The sequence below is a fragment of the Hyla sarda genome, chromosome 3, assembly GCF_029499605.1.
Source record: "Hyla sarda isolate aHylSar1 chromosome 3, aHylSar1.hap1, whole genome shotgun sequence".
Taxonomy (NCBI): Eukaryota; Metazoa; Chordata; class Amphibia; order Anura; family Hylidae; genus Hyla; species Hyla sarda.
In genome coordinates, this window is record NC_079191.1 from 406,303,622 (window position 1) to 406,324,955 (window position 21,334).

General features: G+C 43.2%; 1 protein-coding gene across 5 annotated transcripts in view; it reads left to right on the forward strand.

The window, feature by feature from the left end:
• The window catches only part of THADA (THADA armadillo repeat containing), a 706,980-nt gene that overhangs the window by 237,264 nt on the left and 448,382 nt on the right, over positions 1-21,334 (forward strand). For all 5 annotated transcript variants that reach the window (XM_056568134.1, XM_056568135.1, XM_056568137.1 and 2 more), the window contains one exon: positions 16,681-16,772. In XM_056568134.1, coding sequence (XP_056424109.1) covers positions 16,681-16,772 — 92 coding nt within the window. The remainder of the gene's footprint in view (positions 1-16,680; positions 16,773-21,334) is intronic.

Here is a 21,334-nt window from a genome sequence, read left to right on the forward strand (position 1 = left end):
AGCAATCAATCGCCGATCGGACACGACGGAGACAGGTAAGGGGACCTCCACTCGCGTGTTAGCTGATCGGGACATCGTGATTTTATTGCGATGGTCCTGATCAGCCCGACTGAGCTGCTGGGAAGCTTTCACTTTCATTTTAGACGCGGCAATCAACTTTGAGTGCCGCATCTAAAGGGTTAATAGCGCACGGCACAATGATTGGTGCCGCACGCTATTAGCCCAGGGTCCCGGCTATCATTAGCCGCCAGGACTGACCCAGTATGACACGGGGTCACGCCGCGACCCCGCGTTATTTACCGGGGACGGCGCAGGGCGTACAGGTATGCCCTGCATCCTTCAGAGGTTAATTTTAGGACACGTACATGCTTGTGTACCCACTAAATTTTAAAATTAATGTTGTGTTAAAATAAAATAAGGCACAAAATAATTGAGTAAGAATTTTTACAGACTATGTAAATAACCCGTAAGTGGCACCAAAGTTTTTCCTTAAAAAAAGAAACATTCATAGTAATACAGCTTCATGCACATTTTGGGGTGGGTAACGTACCAAGCGTTTTTTGTTTTTTCTTGTGGCTTCACTATTGTTTATAAGCCTGTTGGTGCTGTGCTGTCTTCCTTCCTGACGTAAACCCCGGCCTCAGCACAGCGACGCAAGACTCCGCCCACCAACGTCAGAAAATGCGTGCTCAAAATTAAGCAAAAAAGCCTCCAGAGTACGGATATTCATGGTGCGGCATAGCATGTTTTTAATATTTTTACATTTCTGAGGAGGGTGGATGGGTTGTTGCGGTATAGTTGGAGAGCAGATAATTAGTGTCAGGTAGGCCATTCAGGGTGTCACCCGATGCGGTACGCCCCCCCCCCCCGTCACTCCAAGCAACCAGGTTTTGCTTACGTGCGATTTATTTATCAAGGTCGTGTGACTATTTCATAAATAGGTCGCACGTAAGCAAAAGTAAGTAAAAAAAAAAATTGTCATATAAAAGCCATATGTTTAAAAAGAATGATACAATCTCCTTCTTAGAGGTTGCTGCTGTAATTGTTTGTGTTTGCATTTACGTTGCAGCCATGATGGTGTCTACCCATATTTTATTTCGCTCAGAGGTACTGACCATTTTTGTTTTTTTTGCCATATATGGACATAAATTGCTATGAGTGGACAACCCTTTTAAATTGTGGATTTATTGGTCACATGTGGTAAAACCACAGCTGCCGGGATGCCCTGACGCCTTTGGCTGTGGAGCACGTTTAGAGTTGTAGCTTTGCATAAGCTGGAGTAACACTGGTTGGGAAAAACTGGCCAATCTAGTACGTTTAATGCAGTCACTATGTAATATTTATTGTATTCGGAAATACGTAAATGTTGAGTCATATCCCGCATACATCCTAAGGAATATACCAAAGAAAACAGAAACAGAGTCACTTAGATGTAAGGTGTGTGTGTGTGTGTGTGTGTGTGTGTGTATGTATATATATTTAGCACAGGAGCACATAAACATTAGACTAAGACAACTAATTAACTCCTATAGTAATTAGAAAGTGTATGGAAACAATCAAAAAAGGCTATATGATTCTATGAAATCGGGATATATAGTAGTTATACACATACACTACGGCTCTATTTGTATACTGCTGCAACTATCTTTATGTAATTAGGAGATATAGCAGTTATATATCTCCTCTCCAGCTCTATCTGTATAGTGCTGCTCCTTTTTCTATGGGATCAGGATATATAGTAGTTATACACTTCCCCTGAGATTGTGATAACACTTTGCATTTCTTGCAGTTTTTTTTTCATAGTTTTTTTTGCTTTGATTTTACCCAGATTTTAAAATCTGCAACAAAAAAATTGCAGCAAAAACAGCTAAATGCTGTAAAAATCAGTTAAACTGCTGTTAGAAAATCAAAATGTAAACACAGCCTTAAAGGGTTACTCCGCCCCTAGACATCTGTTCTCCAAGGTATAAGATGTCTGATCACGTGGAGTCCCGCTGCTGGGAACCCCCGTAATCTCCCTGCTGCACCCGGCATTCGTTTAGCGCCCGAGGCTTGTGACGTCATGGCCGCTCCCCGCTCCTGATGTCACGGCCATGCTCCCTCAATGCAAGTCTATGGGAGGGGGCGTGACGCCATCACGCCCCCTCCCATAGACTTGCATTGAGGGGGCATGGCCGTGACGTCACAAGCGGGCCCTGACATCCGCCCCTTGTCACCAGTCATCCGGCATGGAGCAAAGTTCGCTCCATGCACCGGATGTCTGGGGTGCCGCAGCAGAGATCGAGGAGGTCCCCAGATACGGGACCCCCGCGATCAGACATCTTATCCCCTGTCCTTTGGATAGGGACAGAGTACCCCTTTTAAGACATCAAATCTTTATAAAGCATCTATGTTGTGATTATAGGTCAAATCACTTTTTCCTCATCGCAATATTTTTCTAAAAAAATGCACGTTGGATTCGAAAACGCACAGAAACAGCTTAATGTGAACTGACACCAACTCACTTATGAGTCTTAGTTGATCTGGGTGATCTTCAGCACCACCAACCTCATTCGATGACCAGGTACAATGATCAAAGGCTACACCCTCAGCTAGAGGATTCATGGGAAATGTAGGCCGCATTTCAGAATCCACATTATTATGCATTTGTATGCCAAAATGGAGCCTATCCCGTGCCTGCCACATCAGCAAAAAGTTAGACACACAAGTATACACAAAGAGCTCTGTATTATTCTCTAATAGTCTATGCTGCACTCTATAAGCTCCACGGCCCCGATCCCTTTCTCTTGCATTCATAGTGGTCTGTCTTTTATATATTTAAAACAGAATGCAAACTTATTTCTTCTCTTCTGGTTTAAACACATTCTCCACACATCTGCAGAAGGCACCAAGATTTACAGGGCCTTCAGGTAGCAGGAATACAAGGGAAGATTTAGATTTTACATCCTTCTTGCTGACAGATTAATTAGTTAGTTATATATTGTCATGTCTGGGAGATAAGAGATATTTTATAGCATGTAATGTTAAAGGCTGTTTAGGGCGCCTATTTGTCAGTGTGGAGGGGAACCGGTTTGGGTGACTTGTATCATACATTTGTCTGACTGGCTTAAGTGATCTACTGTACGTCAAGCAATGAGTCCGTCTGGCAGAACAATTACTATGATTTTATTATGGGAAGTAAAGGGCTGCAAAATACTCACAGGGGGATTCTTTGTGTGTGCGTACTGGGGGCTTATGAGAAAACGATGAATGTGTATTATTTAATAGCAAAGTAAAAAAAAAAGTAATGGACAGCCTAAACACTTCCTTGAACTGAGAAATGAAGAAGACATATGCAAATGTTTGACCTGGGAATACCCTTTTAAGCTGTAGTAGAAAAATTCTACAATATCTTCTAGTTTGTGCAGATGAAGTTGCTGTTGGTCTGGGAGAGAGTAATTTGCTTTTTTCTGGAAAAAATGAAAGGGTTGTCCAACATAAGGTGACTATACTAAATATCTTTCAGCCAGTAATAGACCTGCTTACCAAGGATCTGTGCTTGTGTTGGTGGTAAGTAGCCGTGTCCTGTGTCCCCCATCACACTGCTGGCTTCTTTGTGGGAACTGGCTCCTTCCTGTTTCTGTGCCCCTCCCCAGACTGCTGTCCACAGGATCCTTTGTTTCTAGGTGGGAGGTGACTGATTTCCCTCCCACACATCCGCCACCCCACCCATTGCAGCACAGCTAGGCTTCCTTCCGTGTGTGCTGTGCTTTAAACTACAATTACCTGCAGCCCTGTAAAGAATGATCTCCCTCCCACTCAGCTGTTGCTTACCCATTGACTCTCCCTTTCAACAACTGACTAGTGATGTATTATCTCAGTCACACTGCAACCTGGGAAAGGCCGAGACAACACTCATTTTGTATGCTGGTAAAAATTATCATCCGGGGCAAAGTTCACATAAGAATTGGGAGACCAGCCATCAAACACAGGTACAGACACTATATTGTGAACTACACAAACTTTAAAGCCCCAGTAGCATAGTCAAATAAAAAAAAAATCCTGGAATACCCCTTTAAGCTCAACTGGTTGTCCTACATGCTTCCAAACACCACTCCGTCTTGTATTTTGTAAAGGATGCATGTTCACTATCATTATTTTAAGGAAAGCACCGATAATACCACTAAAAGTGTACTTCGTCATTTATTTAAAAATTTCTAGGACAGACATCTCAGTATGTAAATGCTAAGAGCTCAGTATGTAATGTAAATGCCTCTTATCTAGAATTTAAAAATAGTGCACTATGCTGATTTATTTATTTCAATATAAAGCAAAGTAGGAAGATACTTGAATTACTGCAGCTCATATCTTCCTCCCTGCTGAAATCAACAGAAAGAGATAGTGTTAACTAGGGTGCCTCCAGCTGTTCCAGACTTCCAGCATGCTACAACAGCAATAAAAAAAAAAAAAAAAAGTTTTTTTTAAGTAGGGAGCAACCGGATCTTACTTTCCAAGAATTTTTAAGGCCTAATTCTTGCCCAAAAGAGGTATATGTGTGTTGGCTAACAGGGGTGATGTGTCTGGAATGAGGTTTGTGGTGTCAGTGTAGCATTAACCTCCACGCTCCAAGGGTAGTAGCTTCCTGGGCCAAGTGCTGGGGTAATAACGACCACAGATGACGGGTTATGGAAACTACAAATTTTACTCAGGAACTTGTAAAAATATGCAGGAATAGTTCAACAGTAGTGCAAAGTTTGCTGGAGTTTGCTTCAGGGCACTATGGGACTTGTAGTCCTCGCTGACTAGCTTCTTGCTTGCTGAATTATGTTTAGACTGTTCTGAATTTGAATATATAGCTTGTATTAGACTTAGGAGCTGACCAACATTGATTCTACTTTCCACATAGGAATCTGGAATTAAGGCTTACTGCCAGGGTTTAGATTGTAGATTTATGGACCGGAGTTGCCTGGGACTTTCTATATCCTGTAACCATCTTCTTTGCTTATGGGGTCTCTGGGCTCTCTTGGCTATTTCCCCACTGCAGACTTGTTTCTAACTTGAATGGACAACCTGGTAGGCGGGAAGCTGTGAACGGTGGTGTCGCTCTAAACAGATTAGTGCTGCAACTTTTTTTCATTGGTGAGGTACAGGTCCAAGCAGAGGTCTAGAGGTGACCTCCACTCTCTTCCCATCTTTCCTTACAACTAACTCCTCCCAGTCTAGCAAACTTGGGGGAGCAGCCCTTATTGGTTAAAGCAAGCATGTGATCCCCTCCTGCACACACGGGTTAACCCCTTGGGGCACAACAGCATAAAAGTGTATTTACAATACATCACAGTGCAATAAATAATACATTTAAACCTGAGTAGTGGGCCCTGAGCAGATACAATAGGTTACTTCCACCTGACAGGTCAGAAAGACAGGTGTGTTCCACATTGGGAGACCACATATCTATATTTTATGGTCCATTCTAGAGATGAGCGAACTTACAGTAAATTCGATTCGTCACGAACTTCTCGGCTCGGCAGTTGATGATTTTTCCTGCATAAATTAGTTCAGCTTTCAGGTGCTCCGGTGGGCTGGAAAAGGCGGATACAGTCCTAGGAAAGAGTCTCCTAGGACTGTATCCACCTTTTCCAGCCCACCGGAGCACCTGAAAGCTAAATGAATTTATGCAAGAAAAGTAATCAACTGCCGAGCCTAGAAGTTTGTGACGAATCGAATTTACTGTAAGTTCGCTCATCTCTAGTCCATTCCAATGAGGTCATCATACCGTGATGGAATGGTACACACTATTTAATTGGTTTGCTAAAAACCTCAATTTTCTCTCTAGCAATATTGCAATTTTAAATACATATATCTTAGTACTTGTAGTGTGCTGGTGTAATTTTTGTGTATTTACTTTGTATTTGTATTTTAGACATAGTATCGCGCACCTCCATGTTTATAATAATTCTTTTGGATGCGCAGACCATTTTTTGTTTTACGTCATGCCCCTCCCATAGACTTGCATTGAGGGGGTGGAGCTGTGACGTCACGAGTGGGGAGGAGCCGTGACATCACGATACTCTGTCCCTTGCACCGCCCGTCATTAGCCACAGAGCGATAATTGCTCTGTGCAGCTGAAAAAACGGGGGTGCTGCAGGAAAGATCGCGGGGGTCCACAGCGGCAGGATCCCCTCTCTAACATCTAATCCCCTATCCTTTTGATAGGGGATAAGATGTTTAGCGTCGGCATACCCCTTTAAACATTGCTGCAAACACCTGCCACACAGTAACTTACATTGATATCTCAATCCCTGTATGATGGCTAACATCGCCATTGCATAGAGACATTTTCAAGTTTATGCTGTATTCAACTTTTGGCGCATGAGAGGCCATCATGAGTGAAATAGATTGCATGTTGGGGCCATCGTATGTCAGGAATGGCACTGTACATTTATTGTTAGAGCACCTGTCATATCCCACAATGTTATGTGTTACTCACTACTAGGGCTGCACGATATGGGGAAAATGTGTGATTGCAATTTTGGGCCTAAATATTGCCATTGCGATATGCGATGCAATATAATTAAAAAAATGGGGAAATCCCCCCATTTCATGTCCAATCGCCTCCATTTCACATCTATCCACCCATTTTATGCCCACCGCCTATTTCACATCTCCCACTTATCACATTCTCCTCCCCTGTCACATTCTCCTCCCCCATCACATTCTCCTCCCCGTCGCATCCCCGCTTCACATACCCCCCCTTGTCACATCCCTCCCTTGTCACATTCTCCTCCCCTTGTCACATTCTCCTCCCCCTTGTCACACCCCCGTCACATTCTCCTCCCCCTTGTCACATCCCCCCCCCTTGTCACATTCCCCCCCCATCACATCCCCCCTGTCACATTCTCCTCCCCCTTGTCACCCCCGTCACATTCTCCCCCCTGTCACATTCCCCCCCTTGTCACATTCTCCTCCCCTGTCACATCCCCCCTTGTCACATTCTCCTGCCCCTTTTCACACCCCCATCACATTCTCCACCCCCTTGTCACATTCTCCTCCCCTGTCAAATACCCCCCTTGTCACATTCTCCTCCCCCTTGTCATATTCTCCTCCCCCTTGTCACATTCTCCTCCGCCTTGTCACATTCTCCTCCGCCTTGTCACATTCTCCTCCGCCTTGTCACATTCTCCTCCCCCTTGTCACATTCTCCTCCCCCTTGTCACATTCTCCTCCCACTTGTCACATTCTCCTCCCACTTGTCACATTCTCCTCCCACTTGTCACATTCCCCCCACTTGTCACATTCCCCCCACCTTGTCACATTCCCCCCACCTTGTCACATTCCCTCCCCTTGTCACATTCCCTTACCTTGTCACATTTTCCTCCCCCTTGTCACATTCTCCCCCCTTGTCACATTCTCCCTCCCTTGTCACATTCTCCCCCCCTTGTCACATTCCACCCCCCCTTGTCACATACCCCCTTGTCACATTCTCCCCCCTTGTCACATACCCCCCCTTATCACATACCCCCCTCCCCTTGTCACATTCCCCCCTCCCCTTGTCACATTTCCCCCCCTCCCCTTGTCACATTCCCCCCCTTATCACATTCCCCCCTCCTGTCACTTTCTTGTATTCTTGTACTGCAGCAATACACTGGATTTCAAATCTTCCGCGGGACCCGGGAAACCTAGTGTATTGCTTAAGTACAAGACCTTTCCCCATCAGCCAATCACTGGCTTGACACGTGACACCACTGCGGCCAGTGATTGGCTGAAAAGGGAAAGGTCCTACTGTACTAAGAAGAGTGGAAAATCCGGAGCGCACGGAGACGATTCTGCAGGGACCGGGAATAGGTGAGCAGAAGGTTTTTTTTATTTTTCTCCCTGCGCCCTTAGCTCAGTGTTTTTCTAGCAGGGTGCCTCCAGCTGTTGTGAAACTACTACTCCTAGCATGCCCAGACAGCCTTTGCCGGTCCGGGCATGCTAAGAGTTGTAGTTTTGCAACAACTGGAGGCCCCCTGGTTGGGAAACACTGACTTTTAGTATTTAAATTAGTTTTTACCTGCTCCCGCCACGGGAGCTGGCCCGAGCAGATAATCGCATGTTTTCCCGGGGGGCCATATCGCAAAAATTGCGATTCGATTGCTTTTGCGATATATCGTGCAACCCTACTCACTACCGAATCATGATCTAGGTATGTAGATATAATTTGAAAATGTCTAACACCTATATTTCTCACAAATACCTTCTATCTGTTTGTCCTCACTCTTCATGACTCCTCTTCATCCCTGAGTCTGCTGTGTTGGGTCTTTTAATCCAATCACTTCAGGCTGCTCTGTAACCCCCTTCTCTCTGTTTTCATACTGCAGTCTAATAGGATAGGTGTGAGCACAGAGGAATGCTTCAACTGGGACAAAAATGATGCTGCAGCCAAACAGGATTATGTTCTGGATGGTATGGTGACCCCTAGTGGTGTTTTAAAAAAAAAAAAAACTTTTTTAAGAAGAAGTATATTAGAAAGGTTAATGTTTTGCCAAGATGTCAAATATATAAAAAGTTTTTGAATCTGACAGTGCCCATTATATACCAATACTTCCCCTCTCTAAACCAAGTCTTGTCAAGTCTTGAATGTCAAGCAGAATTGTATTCTGTTGGTACAGCGTTCACTTCTGGTCTACAAATTTATTACAAAGTGCATAGTCCATACATGACAGGCCAGAGCTTTTCTAGGGTTCTCATTCAAAAGCCTTTACTCTTTCACCAAAAATCCTAACAAATACTTTGTCCTCTTTACGCACACCCAATATATGCAGTGTATACAGACACATGTTTTTATAGAACACAAATATTCTTGTAGGCACGGTAACAATTAACAAAGCTGTCAAACTTGGCAGCTGCCGTCAAAGGTTTATGGATATGACAGCAGAAAACCCGGCAAGTAAAGGAGACGCCAGTACAGCTATCTGTGGGAATTAAAAGTTGAAAACCTGCCGCTTCAGCAGTATGAAGCAAGATAAGCATCATAAAGTGATTACGAGAGGTAGAATACGCCTTTGTCCTCCAACATAAAAAGACTTTGCTTGCTACACACAGTGTCACTTTGGTTCAGTTCTTGTGCCGATTAGAATCACAAATACTTGGGCAAGAGAATTTCTGTACTAAACTTCCCGTAAGCAGCCGCCATGTGTACAACAAGGACACCAAGGCCCGAAACGTGGTTTGTTGATCTTGGCAAGACGGCTCATCATATCCCTTGTGTTTATTTTATGTCCTGGAGTATGTTACGAGTAGAGTGAATGTAGAAGATTTTACTTTGATGGAACTATTCAAACATGGTCTCTGACTACTGCCCATTGCTACAAATACATAGACTTAGAAGAAGAACGCTCCAATAAAGGGGAAGATGAGATGAGCTTCGAAAAAATTCCGTCCCTCTCATTTTGCCCATGCTAGTTTGTTTAGTGAAAGAGATTTACTAAGCAATAAAGGCCATAATTGTGGCATAAATTGTGTCAATAATTGGTGTACATGGGTGGCGTCAAATATGTTGTGTGTGTTGTTTGTTGCACCATCTTGGAGGAGTCATAAAATACAATGGTTCCACCATTTATTGCACAAAATATAGCCCATGAAGTACAAGGAAAGAAAAAGCATCTGTGCCTATCTAGTTTCTCCAAAACTTTTTTTGCTTGGATCATTGGGATCAATATGGCAGATTTTTCTATGTATTCTAGTTTCATCCTGTCCAACCTTTTCGACAATGTTAATAAATCTGCCCCAGTGACTTTATAAGTTGTATAGATAAATGGCTCTGTCTATATTACTACTTATATGTGTGTGTGGTCTTGTAAAATGCTGTCACACCTTGTTGTTAACCGAGCAGCGTTGACCATCTTTTCTAGACTCTACACAGTATATTTGCAGTTTTGGTCATAGAGCAGCCCATTGTACTTTTGACTTTGCTACCGAGTTCTTGTTTCTGCTCCTAATCCTACTAACGCCTTTAAGCTACAGAAGTCACATTGACTATTCTAGGTTGTGTTCACATGTTACGGATGGGTTGCACACACATGGTGGTACCATTGCAGTGTTGTGACACATCTGTAATGAATAAACAAGGCCTCACCAGACTTGGAAATTTATTGGTGTGTTAGGCAATATTATGTGATTGCATCACAGAAGGGCGTAAAGTAAATTCTGCGACTGTATTATTCACTAATAACAAATATGTTAAAGCTCGAACATTAAATGCTTGTGGCTGATGGATCAGATTTATATCAGACAACAATCTCATGTATACTAGGCAGCCCACCTTTTCATTTCCCATTGATGGATGCTATGATGAGGTAGCAGGGACTTAGAGGTACTCTGCCCCTAGACATCTTATCCCCTATCCAAAGGATAGGGTATAAGATGTCTGATCACGGGGGTCCCGCTGCTGGGAACCACCCGCAATCTTGGCTGCGGCACCCCAGATATCCGTGCCGGATGACTGACAATGCGGGGCACAGGCTTGTGATGTCATGACCATGCCCCCTCAATGCAAGTCTATGGGAGGGGGCATGACAGCTGTCATGCCCCCTCCCATAGACTTGCATTGAGGGGGCGTGGCCGCAACATCACGAGCGGGTGCAGCCATGATGTCATGAGCCCCCGGCGCTGCACCCGATGCTCTAAACGAGCGCCCAGTGCAGCAGGGAGATAGTGGTGGTCCCTTTGGATAGGGGATAAGATGTCTAGGGGCAGAGTACCGTACCTATTTAACAATAGAAGGGGGGGGGGTTCGGACCTCGCAGTTGCACCCAGTCCCTGGTGCCTAAATGTTTGCCCTACATTTAATGAGTATGTTCTGAAAGCTCCATAGGAGACCGTTCATCTTTATACTGCAACAATGAAGTAAAGCATGGCATAGTAAACCACACTGTTAAAATAAATGAGACCTTGTTTAAAAAGGTCTCATTTATTCAGTCCATTTAGGAGATCGCAATAGGTCCCAATAGTAGGACCTGCCGTGATCAGACACTCATCCCTTATCGTGTGGATAATGGATAATTTTTTTTATTTTTTATTTTTTTTATATATATGTTTAGTCGCAGGTTAGTACTGTCACTGAATTCATCATATACAACATAAGCTTTTCAGTAGCTTTTCAGCTTTTCATGATGTATCCTTTGAATCTCTATGGGTGATGGGTACCTTAAAGGGGTTATCCAGGAAAAAACTTATATATATATATATATATATATATCAACTGGCTCCAGAAAGTTAAACAGATTTGTAAATTACTTCTATTAAAAAATCTTAATCCAGTAATTATCAGCTGCTGAAGTTGAGTTGTTCCTTTCTGTCTGGCAACAGTGCTCTCTGCAGACACCTCTTCTTGTCTCGGGAACTGCACAGAGTAGAAGAGGTTCGCTATGGGGATTTGCTTCTACTCTGGGCGGTTCCCGAGAAAGGGGTTATCCAGGAAAAAACTTTTTATATATATATCAACTGGCTCCAGAAAGTTAAACAGATGTGTAAATTAGCCTAAAACCATAAAAGGAGGAGAGAGCACGCCGTGCAGCTAAACATGCAGTCATACGATACCGCTGGTGTGCACTGGCAGCCTCCGGACCCGATAAATTACAAAGCAGCACCTGCGGGGTGCACACACTAGATAAAGTATCAAATAATACAATGAAAAAGAGGTAGCGTTCACTCACCGCGGGTAAACAGCTGCAGGCCCAAGGTCCGGGATCACCACGACATAGACGGAGACGGTAAGGGGCGCTCAGAGGCTACGCCGGCTGTTTCGGACGTAGGAACGTCCTTCTTCCGGCCTCAACGTTCACGTCATAGCGTTGCCCTTTTATGGAAGTCCGTGAATGACGGGAGTAACCATAGAAACATATAAACTATGGGTAAACGTGTGGATCAAAAGGGAAGGTCCGGAAAAGCGAAAGGGAAAGAATGGAATAGGTACCATTACCAGATAATGGAGAATAGGGCTATTAGTATAAACTATACGTAAATAGTGTTAACTATAATGTAAGTATAGACTTCAATAGTACCAAGTTACTAGACCCGAAAAGTGGATAAAATAAAGAGTAAATAGTGATTGAAAAGATAATAATGATGAAGGTAGAAAAACAGAAATGTGTATAATTGAATATCTTAATATAATAAAGTGCAGAGAAGGACTAGTGTAATTAATTTAAGAAGGGGGACATGTCGAGCCGCTCATTCAGCCCAGCCGGGCCCTGAGCGCTACATCTGAGAATATAACGTGCTTCACATTGGAGAAGAATATTCTCTCTATCTCCTCCTTGGTTAAGGACTGGAATTTTTCAATTCCACCAAAACGCAAAACATCTGCATCGTTGTTGTGCATTTCGTGCAGATGTTTCGCTAGGCGTGGGGGACCTGTTCCTTTGGAGAGCGTATATTTATGTTCGCGAAACCTAGCACAGAGTTGTCTCTTGGTCTTTCCTATGTAGTATCTATGACAAGGGCAGATTATGTAATAGACGACAAAGGTGGTTTTGCATGTGATTAATTGTCTAACCGAAATAGAGTAACCACCGAGGCTGAGATGTTTAGCTCCTGTGTTAAATTTGCAAAATTTGCAAGATCCGCAGCGATGGTTACCGACTGGAGAAAGGTTTTGTAGCCAAGACTCATTAAGGGGTGAAGTGTGTTGCTTAAGTTTCTCACCAATAGTTTGATTCTTCCGGTAGGTAATTAGCGGACATAGAGTTGTGACCTGTCTCAAGTCTTCATCAGTAGATAATATATGCCAATGGCGTCTGATGGTGGAATTTATGACGTCGTTCATTTGAGTATTCTTAAACGAGAAAGTGAATCTGCGTGCTGTATCTTGATTCGTTTTTTTCTTAGATCTTTTGTATCGTATCAAATCATTTCTGTTCATTTCTTCAACTTTATTGAACGCTGTCTGGATGATATTGACAGGGTATCCGCGAGCCAACAAACGTTTTTTTAAATCTTCTGCTTGCGCTAAATAAGAGACATGTTCACTATTTAGCCTTTTTAGACGCAAGAATTGACTAAAGGGAATAGCACGTTTAGTGTGTGCAGGGTGTGAACTCTTAAAATGAAGTAGACTATTGCGGGCTATTTCTTTTCTGTAGCCCTCTGTGTGTAGGCCTTGAGGTGTTTTGATGATCCTGATATCAAGGAAGTCCAGATGACTTTGACAGAAAACGGATGTAAACCGCATGTTCATTGTATTAGAGTTTAAATAGCTGACAAAATTATTAAAGTGGTCCTCGGATCCTTCCCATAGGAGTAGCACATCGTCTATGTAACGCTTGTATCCTTTAATGTTGCTGACATAGGTATTATTAGTAGAGAATGTGTATTTATGTTCGAATACTGCAAGAAAGATGTTCGCGAAGGTACAAGAGACCGATGTACCCATTGCAGTTCCTGTCCTTTGACGGAACCACTGGTTCTCATACTGAAAATAATTATTCTCTAGAATAATGGTTATTGCTTCGGATATGAAATTAATAAAAGTAGGAGATTTCCCTGCTTGACTGAGGAAGAACCTGACAGCCTGCACACCCGCACCAATAGGGATGCGAGTGTACAGGCTCTCGACGTCTATACTAGCGAGATGGTAATGGTTAGTCCAGGTGACATTTTGTAGATATTGAAGGACATCGCCGGAATCTTTTAAGTATTATTATTATTTTCAGTATGAGAACCAGTGGTTCCGTCAAAGGACAGGAACTGCAATGGGTACATCGGTCTCTTGTACCTTCGCGAACATCTTTCTTGCAGTATTCGAACATAAATACATATTCTCTACTAATAATACCTATGTCAGCAACATTAAAGGATACAAGCGTTACATAGACGATGTGCTACTCCTATGGGAAGGATCCGAGGACCACTTTAATAATTTTGTCAGCTATTTAAACTCTAATACAATGAACATGCGGTTTACATCCGTTTTCTGTCAAAGTCATCTGGACTTCCTTGATATCAGGATCATCAAAACACCTCAAGGCCTACACACAGAGGGCTACAGAAAAGAAATAGCCCGCAATAGTCTACTTCATTTTAAGAGTTCACACCCTGCACACACTAAACGTGCTATTCCCTTTAGTCAATTCTTGCGTCTAAAAAGGCTAAATAGTGAACATGTCTCTTATTTAGCGCAAGCAGAAGATTTAAAAAAACTTTGTTGGCTCGCGGATACCCTGTCAATATCATCCAGACAGCGTTCAATAAAGTTGAAGAAATGAACAGAAATGATTTGATACGATACAAAAGATCTAAGAAAAAAACGAATCAAGATACAGCACGCAGATTCACTTTCTCGTTTAAGAATACTCAAATGAACGACGTCATAAATTCCACCATCAGACGCCATTGGCATATATTATCTACTGATGAAGACTTGAGACAGGTCACAACTCTATGTCCGCTAATTACCTACCGGAAGAATCAAACTATTGGTGAGAAACTTAAGCAACACACTTCACCCCTTAATGAGTCTTGGCTACAAAACCTTTCTCCAGTCGGTAACCATCGCTGCGGATCTTGCAAATTTTGCAAATTTAACACAGGAGCTAAACATCTCAGCCTCGGTGGTTACTCTATTTCGGTTAGACAATTAATCACATGCAAAACCACCTTTGTCGTCTATTACATAATCTGCCCTTGTCATAGATACTACATAGGAAAGACCAAGAGACAACTCTGTGCTAGGTTTCGCGAACATAAATATACGCTCTCCAAAGGAACAGGTCCCCCACGCCTAGCGAAACATCTGCACGAAATGCACAACAACGATGCAGATGTTTTGCGTTTTGGTGGAATTGAAAAAATTCCAGTCCTTAACCAAGGAGGAGATAGAGAGAATATTCTTCTCCAATGTGAAGCACGTTATATTCTCAGATGTAGCGCTCAGGGCCCGGCTGGGCTGAATGAGCGGCTCGACATGTCCCCCTTCTTAAATTAATTACACTAGTCCTTCTCTGCACTTTATTATATTAAGATATTCAATTATACACATTTCTGTTTTTCTACCTTCATCATTATTATCTTTTCAATCACTATTTACTCTTTATTTTATCCACTTTTCGGGTCTAGTAACTTGGTACTATTGAAGTCTATACTTACATTATAGTTAACACTATTTACGTATAGTTTATACTAATAGCCCTATTCTCCATTATCTGGTAATGGTACCTATTCCATTCTTTCCCTTTCGCTTTTCCGGACCTTCCCTTTTGATCCACACGTTTACCCATAGTTTATATGTTTCTATGGTTACTCCCGTCATTCACGGACTTCCATAAAAGGGCAACGCTATGACGTGAACGTTGAGGCCGGAAGAAGGACGTTCCTACGTCCGAAACAGCCGGCGTAGCCTCTGAGCGCCCCTTACCGTCTCTGTCTATGTCGTGGTGATCCCGGACCTTGGGCCTGCAGATGTGTAAATTACTTCTATAATATAATATTAACCCTTTAAGTACTTATGAGCTGCTGAAGTTGAGTTGTTGTTTTCTGTCTAAGTGCTCTCTGATGACATGCGTCTCGGGAACTGCCCAGAGTAGAAGCAAATCCCCATATCGAACCTCTTCTACTCTGTGCAGTTCCCGAGACAAGAAGAGGTGTCTGCAGAGAGCACTGTTGCCAGACAGAAATGAACAACTCAACTTCAGCAGCTGATAATTACTGGATTAAATTTTTTTTATAGAAGTAATTAACAAATCTGTTTAACTTTCTGGAGCCAGTTGATATATAAAAAAAAGTTTTTTTCCTGGAGTACCCCATTAACAGTGGCACCCATAGACGACAATGGCATCTGTGTCATGAAAAAGCTCACTATGGCCTTTTAAAAAGTCTTGAAAGATGTAGTGTGATCCCTGTTATTGCTGCTCATCGAACCTGTTTTGAACCAGTAACTCTAGTTTGTCTATGGACTGCCTATGTATTACATACAAATGCTGCATTAGCCAATATTTTAATTTCACCTTAGGTCTGTGATGGTGGTGATCTGTAATCAATCTTTACTTCTTGGATCAGCTTCTGTATTTCCTCGATCCTTCAACCATGTTGATGATATGCCTTTATATCTTTATGGCTTTACTAAACACATTTCTGCACCATTAATTGAATGTTTTTTTAATTGGAGGGCTATAAATTTGTTAAAAAATTCCTCCATGAACAGTCAATAAAATGGAATTTTGAGGTACGGTAGCCTGTAAGTGCATCAGAATATTGCGACTACACTTCTCACTTAAAGGGGTATTCCGGCCAAATACATTTTATCTTAGGGGATAAGATGTCTGATCGCGAGGGGCCTGCCGCTGGGACCCCCGCGCAATCTCCATGCAGCACCTGCATTCTATGCAGGGCTGCATCTAAAGTCTCAGAAGCCTCTTTGTTTACGGGACTGGAGAAGTAACGCCACGCCCCCTCTATTCATGAATGGGAGGGGGCGTGAGGTCTCCAGTCCCGGAAACAACGAGGTTTCTGAGACTGGAGACACAGCCACAGCAGCGGGCCCCCCGCGATCAGACATCTTATCCCCTATCCTTTGGATAGGGGATAAGATGTATTTGGCCGGAATACCCCTTTAAGGCTTGCCTTCAGTACTGGGATGTGTGTTTCTATGCAAAGAAAGTGTTGTAGGCATCTGCAAGTCTTTTTCCTCTGTGATGTTTTGTTCTAACCATTTTGTGTTGACTTTAGGTGAGAAATTCCTCCACACTTCTCTTCAGCACGCTGATTACAAGAATATTTGGAGTCAAAAGAGGAAAGGATGAGCGCTCCAAAAAAAACAGGTAGGCACCACTTGAAACGATCATCACTTGCGAAAAACAATATCTCGGCCAACACCAATTTGAGAAGGTTTGCTGGCTTTCAGGGATTTATCTGCCGACTAATGTTACAAAAAAACTTTCTGCATGTTTCTTGTTTCTCGCGTTTGCCAAGCCTAAAAACCCCGGTCTCCGAATATAATCTGCCTCTTAAATCGCTAGTTTACGAAATGTAATAAAAAAAAGATGGAGCATGCCAAACACACAAAATGAATCACTCTGGATGTCACCCGTCTGCAGTTCATTAGCACTGCATAGGATAGAAGTAAATCTGATTCTACAGCGTGGCTACAAAGTCATGGTCGCTGGCGTCGCCTTGAAGCGCAGGGTGCCGTGTTTTTTTGTTTAATGCTGTTTAGTACATGCAGTATAGTGTTTCCAGGCTGTCGAGTTGTAACTAATCACGGGTGACAATGTGCTGGAACCGTGTCTGCTTTTGTTATGTGCGGCTTTTGTTATATGTAAAATGTTGTAAATAAAATGTTTTGAAACCACACAGTAGAATGACAACTAAAGGAGTACACCGGCTTTTGAATGCCTTCAAGCTGTTCTACAGGATTTGTTTCACATCACGTAATAGGCCTGAAGTAGGTTCATTGCAATCCCAGAAGTTCCAATCTGTTTTGAATGAAGCTTTTGGGATACTTTAGACCACTTTCGGATGGCACGTCATTCCCCAGAGGTCATACACATTAGACTGGCGTTGGCTGAGCCAGACGAATGTGTTTAAGATGTTAGGCCACATTAAAGGATTGAACAGTTAGATTTCGACATGCTCGATCTTAATGCCCCCTAACACAAGAATGTATCGGCATATAAGAACCATTCGACCCATGTTTTCTGCCCAATACTATATTTAGTCTATGTCCCTATCTTATATGAAGGATAGCCTTCTATCCCATGCAGGCTTACATTTCTTCACTGTATTTTCAGCTACAACTTCTGCAGGAAAGCAATTCCGTGCATGCACTACTCTCTCAGTAAAGTACTGCTTCCTAATATTACTTTAGGCAACTAAACCTGTGTATGGGGGCCTCCTGACACTCCACCAAAGATGATGATGATGAGGAATAAAGAGAAATGGTCTTGTTGAATTTTAGTCAGACTGAGAGTGTATCGGGAGGTCAGGAGGGATAGTTATTGGCTCACAGCTGTCTAAAAATGTGTGGTGACCTTTACTGTAGTTCTACAAAACCAACAGGATCCTATTTGGATCAGTTAATGAACCTAGTTAGGGAAAAAAAGAGCACCTCAAACTCCTTGATTTCTTACACATACCTATGGAGACATCATCTGATTGGATCCCAAATATTGAATATTCGTGAAGGCTGTGACTAGTCCCACACCTGATCAATATATTGTATGAAGAATTTCATGCAGTTGTGCCTATTAAGCATAGGTGGCCTCTGCTCCACTAAAGGGTATTTTATGGAAAGAATCTTCAGACCTGTCAACTAGATGTGTCAGAAGGTAACATCAATGGAGATCCAGAAGATAGTACCCCTACTGTTAGATCAGACATGCTTTCAGCAGAGAGATGGCTTCAAATGTTCACTTCTGCATTGCAATAGATTGGGGAAACTAAAGTGTATGCTAAACTCTTGTTAGGACAGGGTCGCACGGGGCTAATCCGCAGCGTATTTCACGTTACAGATGCGCCTATGGCAGTCACAGAGAGACTGCTGTGCAAGTTCCCGGCTGCGGATGCGCCCCGTGTGACCCTGCTCTCAGTCAGAAAAGTATCCATCAATCAATGTTTTAGCGAAGTCTCAGTTGTAGAGAATAGTCAAAGATGTATGATATAGATAATTTTTACTGGTCCCCCAGGTAAACCACCTTGTATGTGTATCTCCTTGTTTGTTGATTTATTTTGATTTCTTTTTCTATTTGCGTCATCTCCCCAATTGTAAAGTGCTGTGGAATAGGTTGGCACTATGTAATCATGGCTAATCATCTGGCATGGATAGTTTTAGACCAAGTGTGGCCCTGTGTATAATCAAAAGGGGGGCCTGAGGATCGTGTGGTGGTTTTGACTGCGACCTGACAAACTTGATTATTCCATCTTGTAAGGCAATATTTAATTAGTGGGGTCCCACCACTGAGAGCAGAATGGAGGTCCCTTGCCCTCCAGGTGAATGTAGCAGCAGAGCACATGATCTCCCACCTACCCATTCGCTATGGGATCTATGTACATTGATTAGTTCAGAGCTCAGCGTTCAAAGTCCCATAGAGAATGAAAAGAGTGGTGGGAGTGGAGTGGTGGTGCTCTGTTCAACTGAAGGACATGGGACCTCTATGTTCTGTACTCATGTTCAAATGATCATTGGGAGTCCCAGTAGTATCTCTCTGATCAGATACATGTCACCTTTACTGTGGATAGATGATAACTTTGAATCTGGACCTGTGTCCCTCCACGTTGTGGAGTTTGTTTTCTTGTATCCGGTTTTATAGAGTTCTTGAATGCTGGTCTTTAAAGTTTATAGTACATGCACTGATCATAGAGTACATGATCACTGATCTTGTGTTTCCTCTGTGCCTTACCATTAGTCTATAGTGTCCTTACTCACTGATCTGTGTCCTCTGAACTAGTATCCGTTTATTTGGTGTTCCATGTATTATATTTCTGTTTCCTTCCAGGCTAGTATCCTGATCACACAGTGGAGTGTGCCCACTGGCTAGAAGTCTATTTGGAGTTACTATTGCTGTCTACTCCTTTTGTGGAGTGGGGTGTCCAGTGTGTTTCAGTTCTGTGTCCCAGTGTGAACAGTGTTCTATGTTCCTGATCAGTTTAGTGTTTAACATTCAGTTCTTCTGTTCATTCCATGCATATTCTGGTTTCTGCTGTATACTTATTCCATACCTTGTCTTGTTTATGTTTTTCATGTCTGCAGTTTATCTGCATTCCGGTTTGCCTGTATATATTCTTGTTTTCATGTTATGCTTCTGGACTGTGACAGACTGTATATTATTTGTTTTTACGCCCACTGCACTTTAGCTCAGGTAGGGACCGGTACTGTGGTTGTCGATCTGCTGTTTAGGACAGATGGGCGAGTAGGCAGGGAAAGTTTCCTAGGGACAGCTTAGGGCTCACTCTTCCCTTTCCACCCTCAGTCATGACATATATACTCTTCAACCACTTAGGGACCCAGGGTGTACAGGTATGACCTGATGCCCTGGTACTTAAGGACCCAGGCCATACCTGTACACCCGTGGGAATTCCGTTCCCCGCCACTCGCCGGGCGGGGACCGGACTGGGATGCCTGCTGAACTATTTCACCCGGTGCAAACCCCTGGGGGGTCCTGAGACCCTCCCATGTCGGCAATCGCCGGTCAATTCAGACCGCCGTTTAGTGACGATTCCTGGTTAATTGGGTCTCCAGTGACCGAGAAAAAAAGCAGGAGTGAGGTGACACCTCACGATCGCGTGATTGATCGGTCCAGACGACCGATCAATCACTGAGCCTGCTGGGAAGGGATCGGGCATTGATAGGGCAAGTTGGGGGTCCCTTACCTGTCCATCGGGGCAGGCGGGGGTCCCTGGCGGCAGCGGCATCAGCGTCCTCAGTGGCGGTGGCTGGATACAAGAGGAGGTGAGTTGTTCCCCTCCTGCTGTTGCTAAGCAACAACTCCCTGCATGGACAGCGAGAGGCAAAACTAGGAGTTACAATTGTTTAGTCTTGAGAAGAGACGTTTAAGGGGGGATATGATAAACGTATATAAGTATATTAATGGCCCATACAAAAAATATGGAGAAAAACTGTTCCAGGTTAAACCCCCCCAAAGGACGAGGGGGCACTCCCTCCGTCTGGAGAAAAAAAAGTTTAGTCTCAAGGGGCGACACGCCTTCTTTACCGTGAGGACTGTGAATTTATGGAACGGTCTACCTCAGGAACTGGTCACAGCAGGAACAATTAACAGCTTTAAAACAGGATTAGATACATTCCTGGAACAAAATAAGATTAATGCTTATGAAGAAATATAAAACACACCCCTACCCCTTAATTCACACCCCTACCCCTTAATTCACACCCCTACCCCTTAATTCCCTGGTTGAACTTGATGGACATATGTCTTTTTTCGACCGTACTAACTATGTAACTATGTAACTATGTAACTATGTAACTCCCAGCATACCCTTTGGCTGTTTGTGCATGCTGGGGCTTATAGTTATTCAACAGCTGAAGGCACTTTTTTTCTATGAAAAAGTGTGCCGCCAGTTGTTGCATAACTGCAACAACCAGCATGCACAAACAGCCAAAGGGCATGCTGGGAGATGTAGTAGTGTGCCTCCAGCTGTTGTATTACTACAGCTCCCAGCATGCCCTTCGGCTGTCAATGCATGCTGAGAGTTGTAGTTTTGCAACAGCTAAAGGCACACTGGTTGTGAAACAGATTTTGTTACCTAACTCAGTGTTTCGCAACCTTTATCCCTCCAGCTGTTGCAAACTACAAATCCCAGCATGCACTTGCAGACCGTACATGCTGGGAGTTGAAGGCACACTGCTAGCGAAACACTGGGTTAAGTA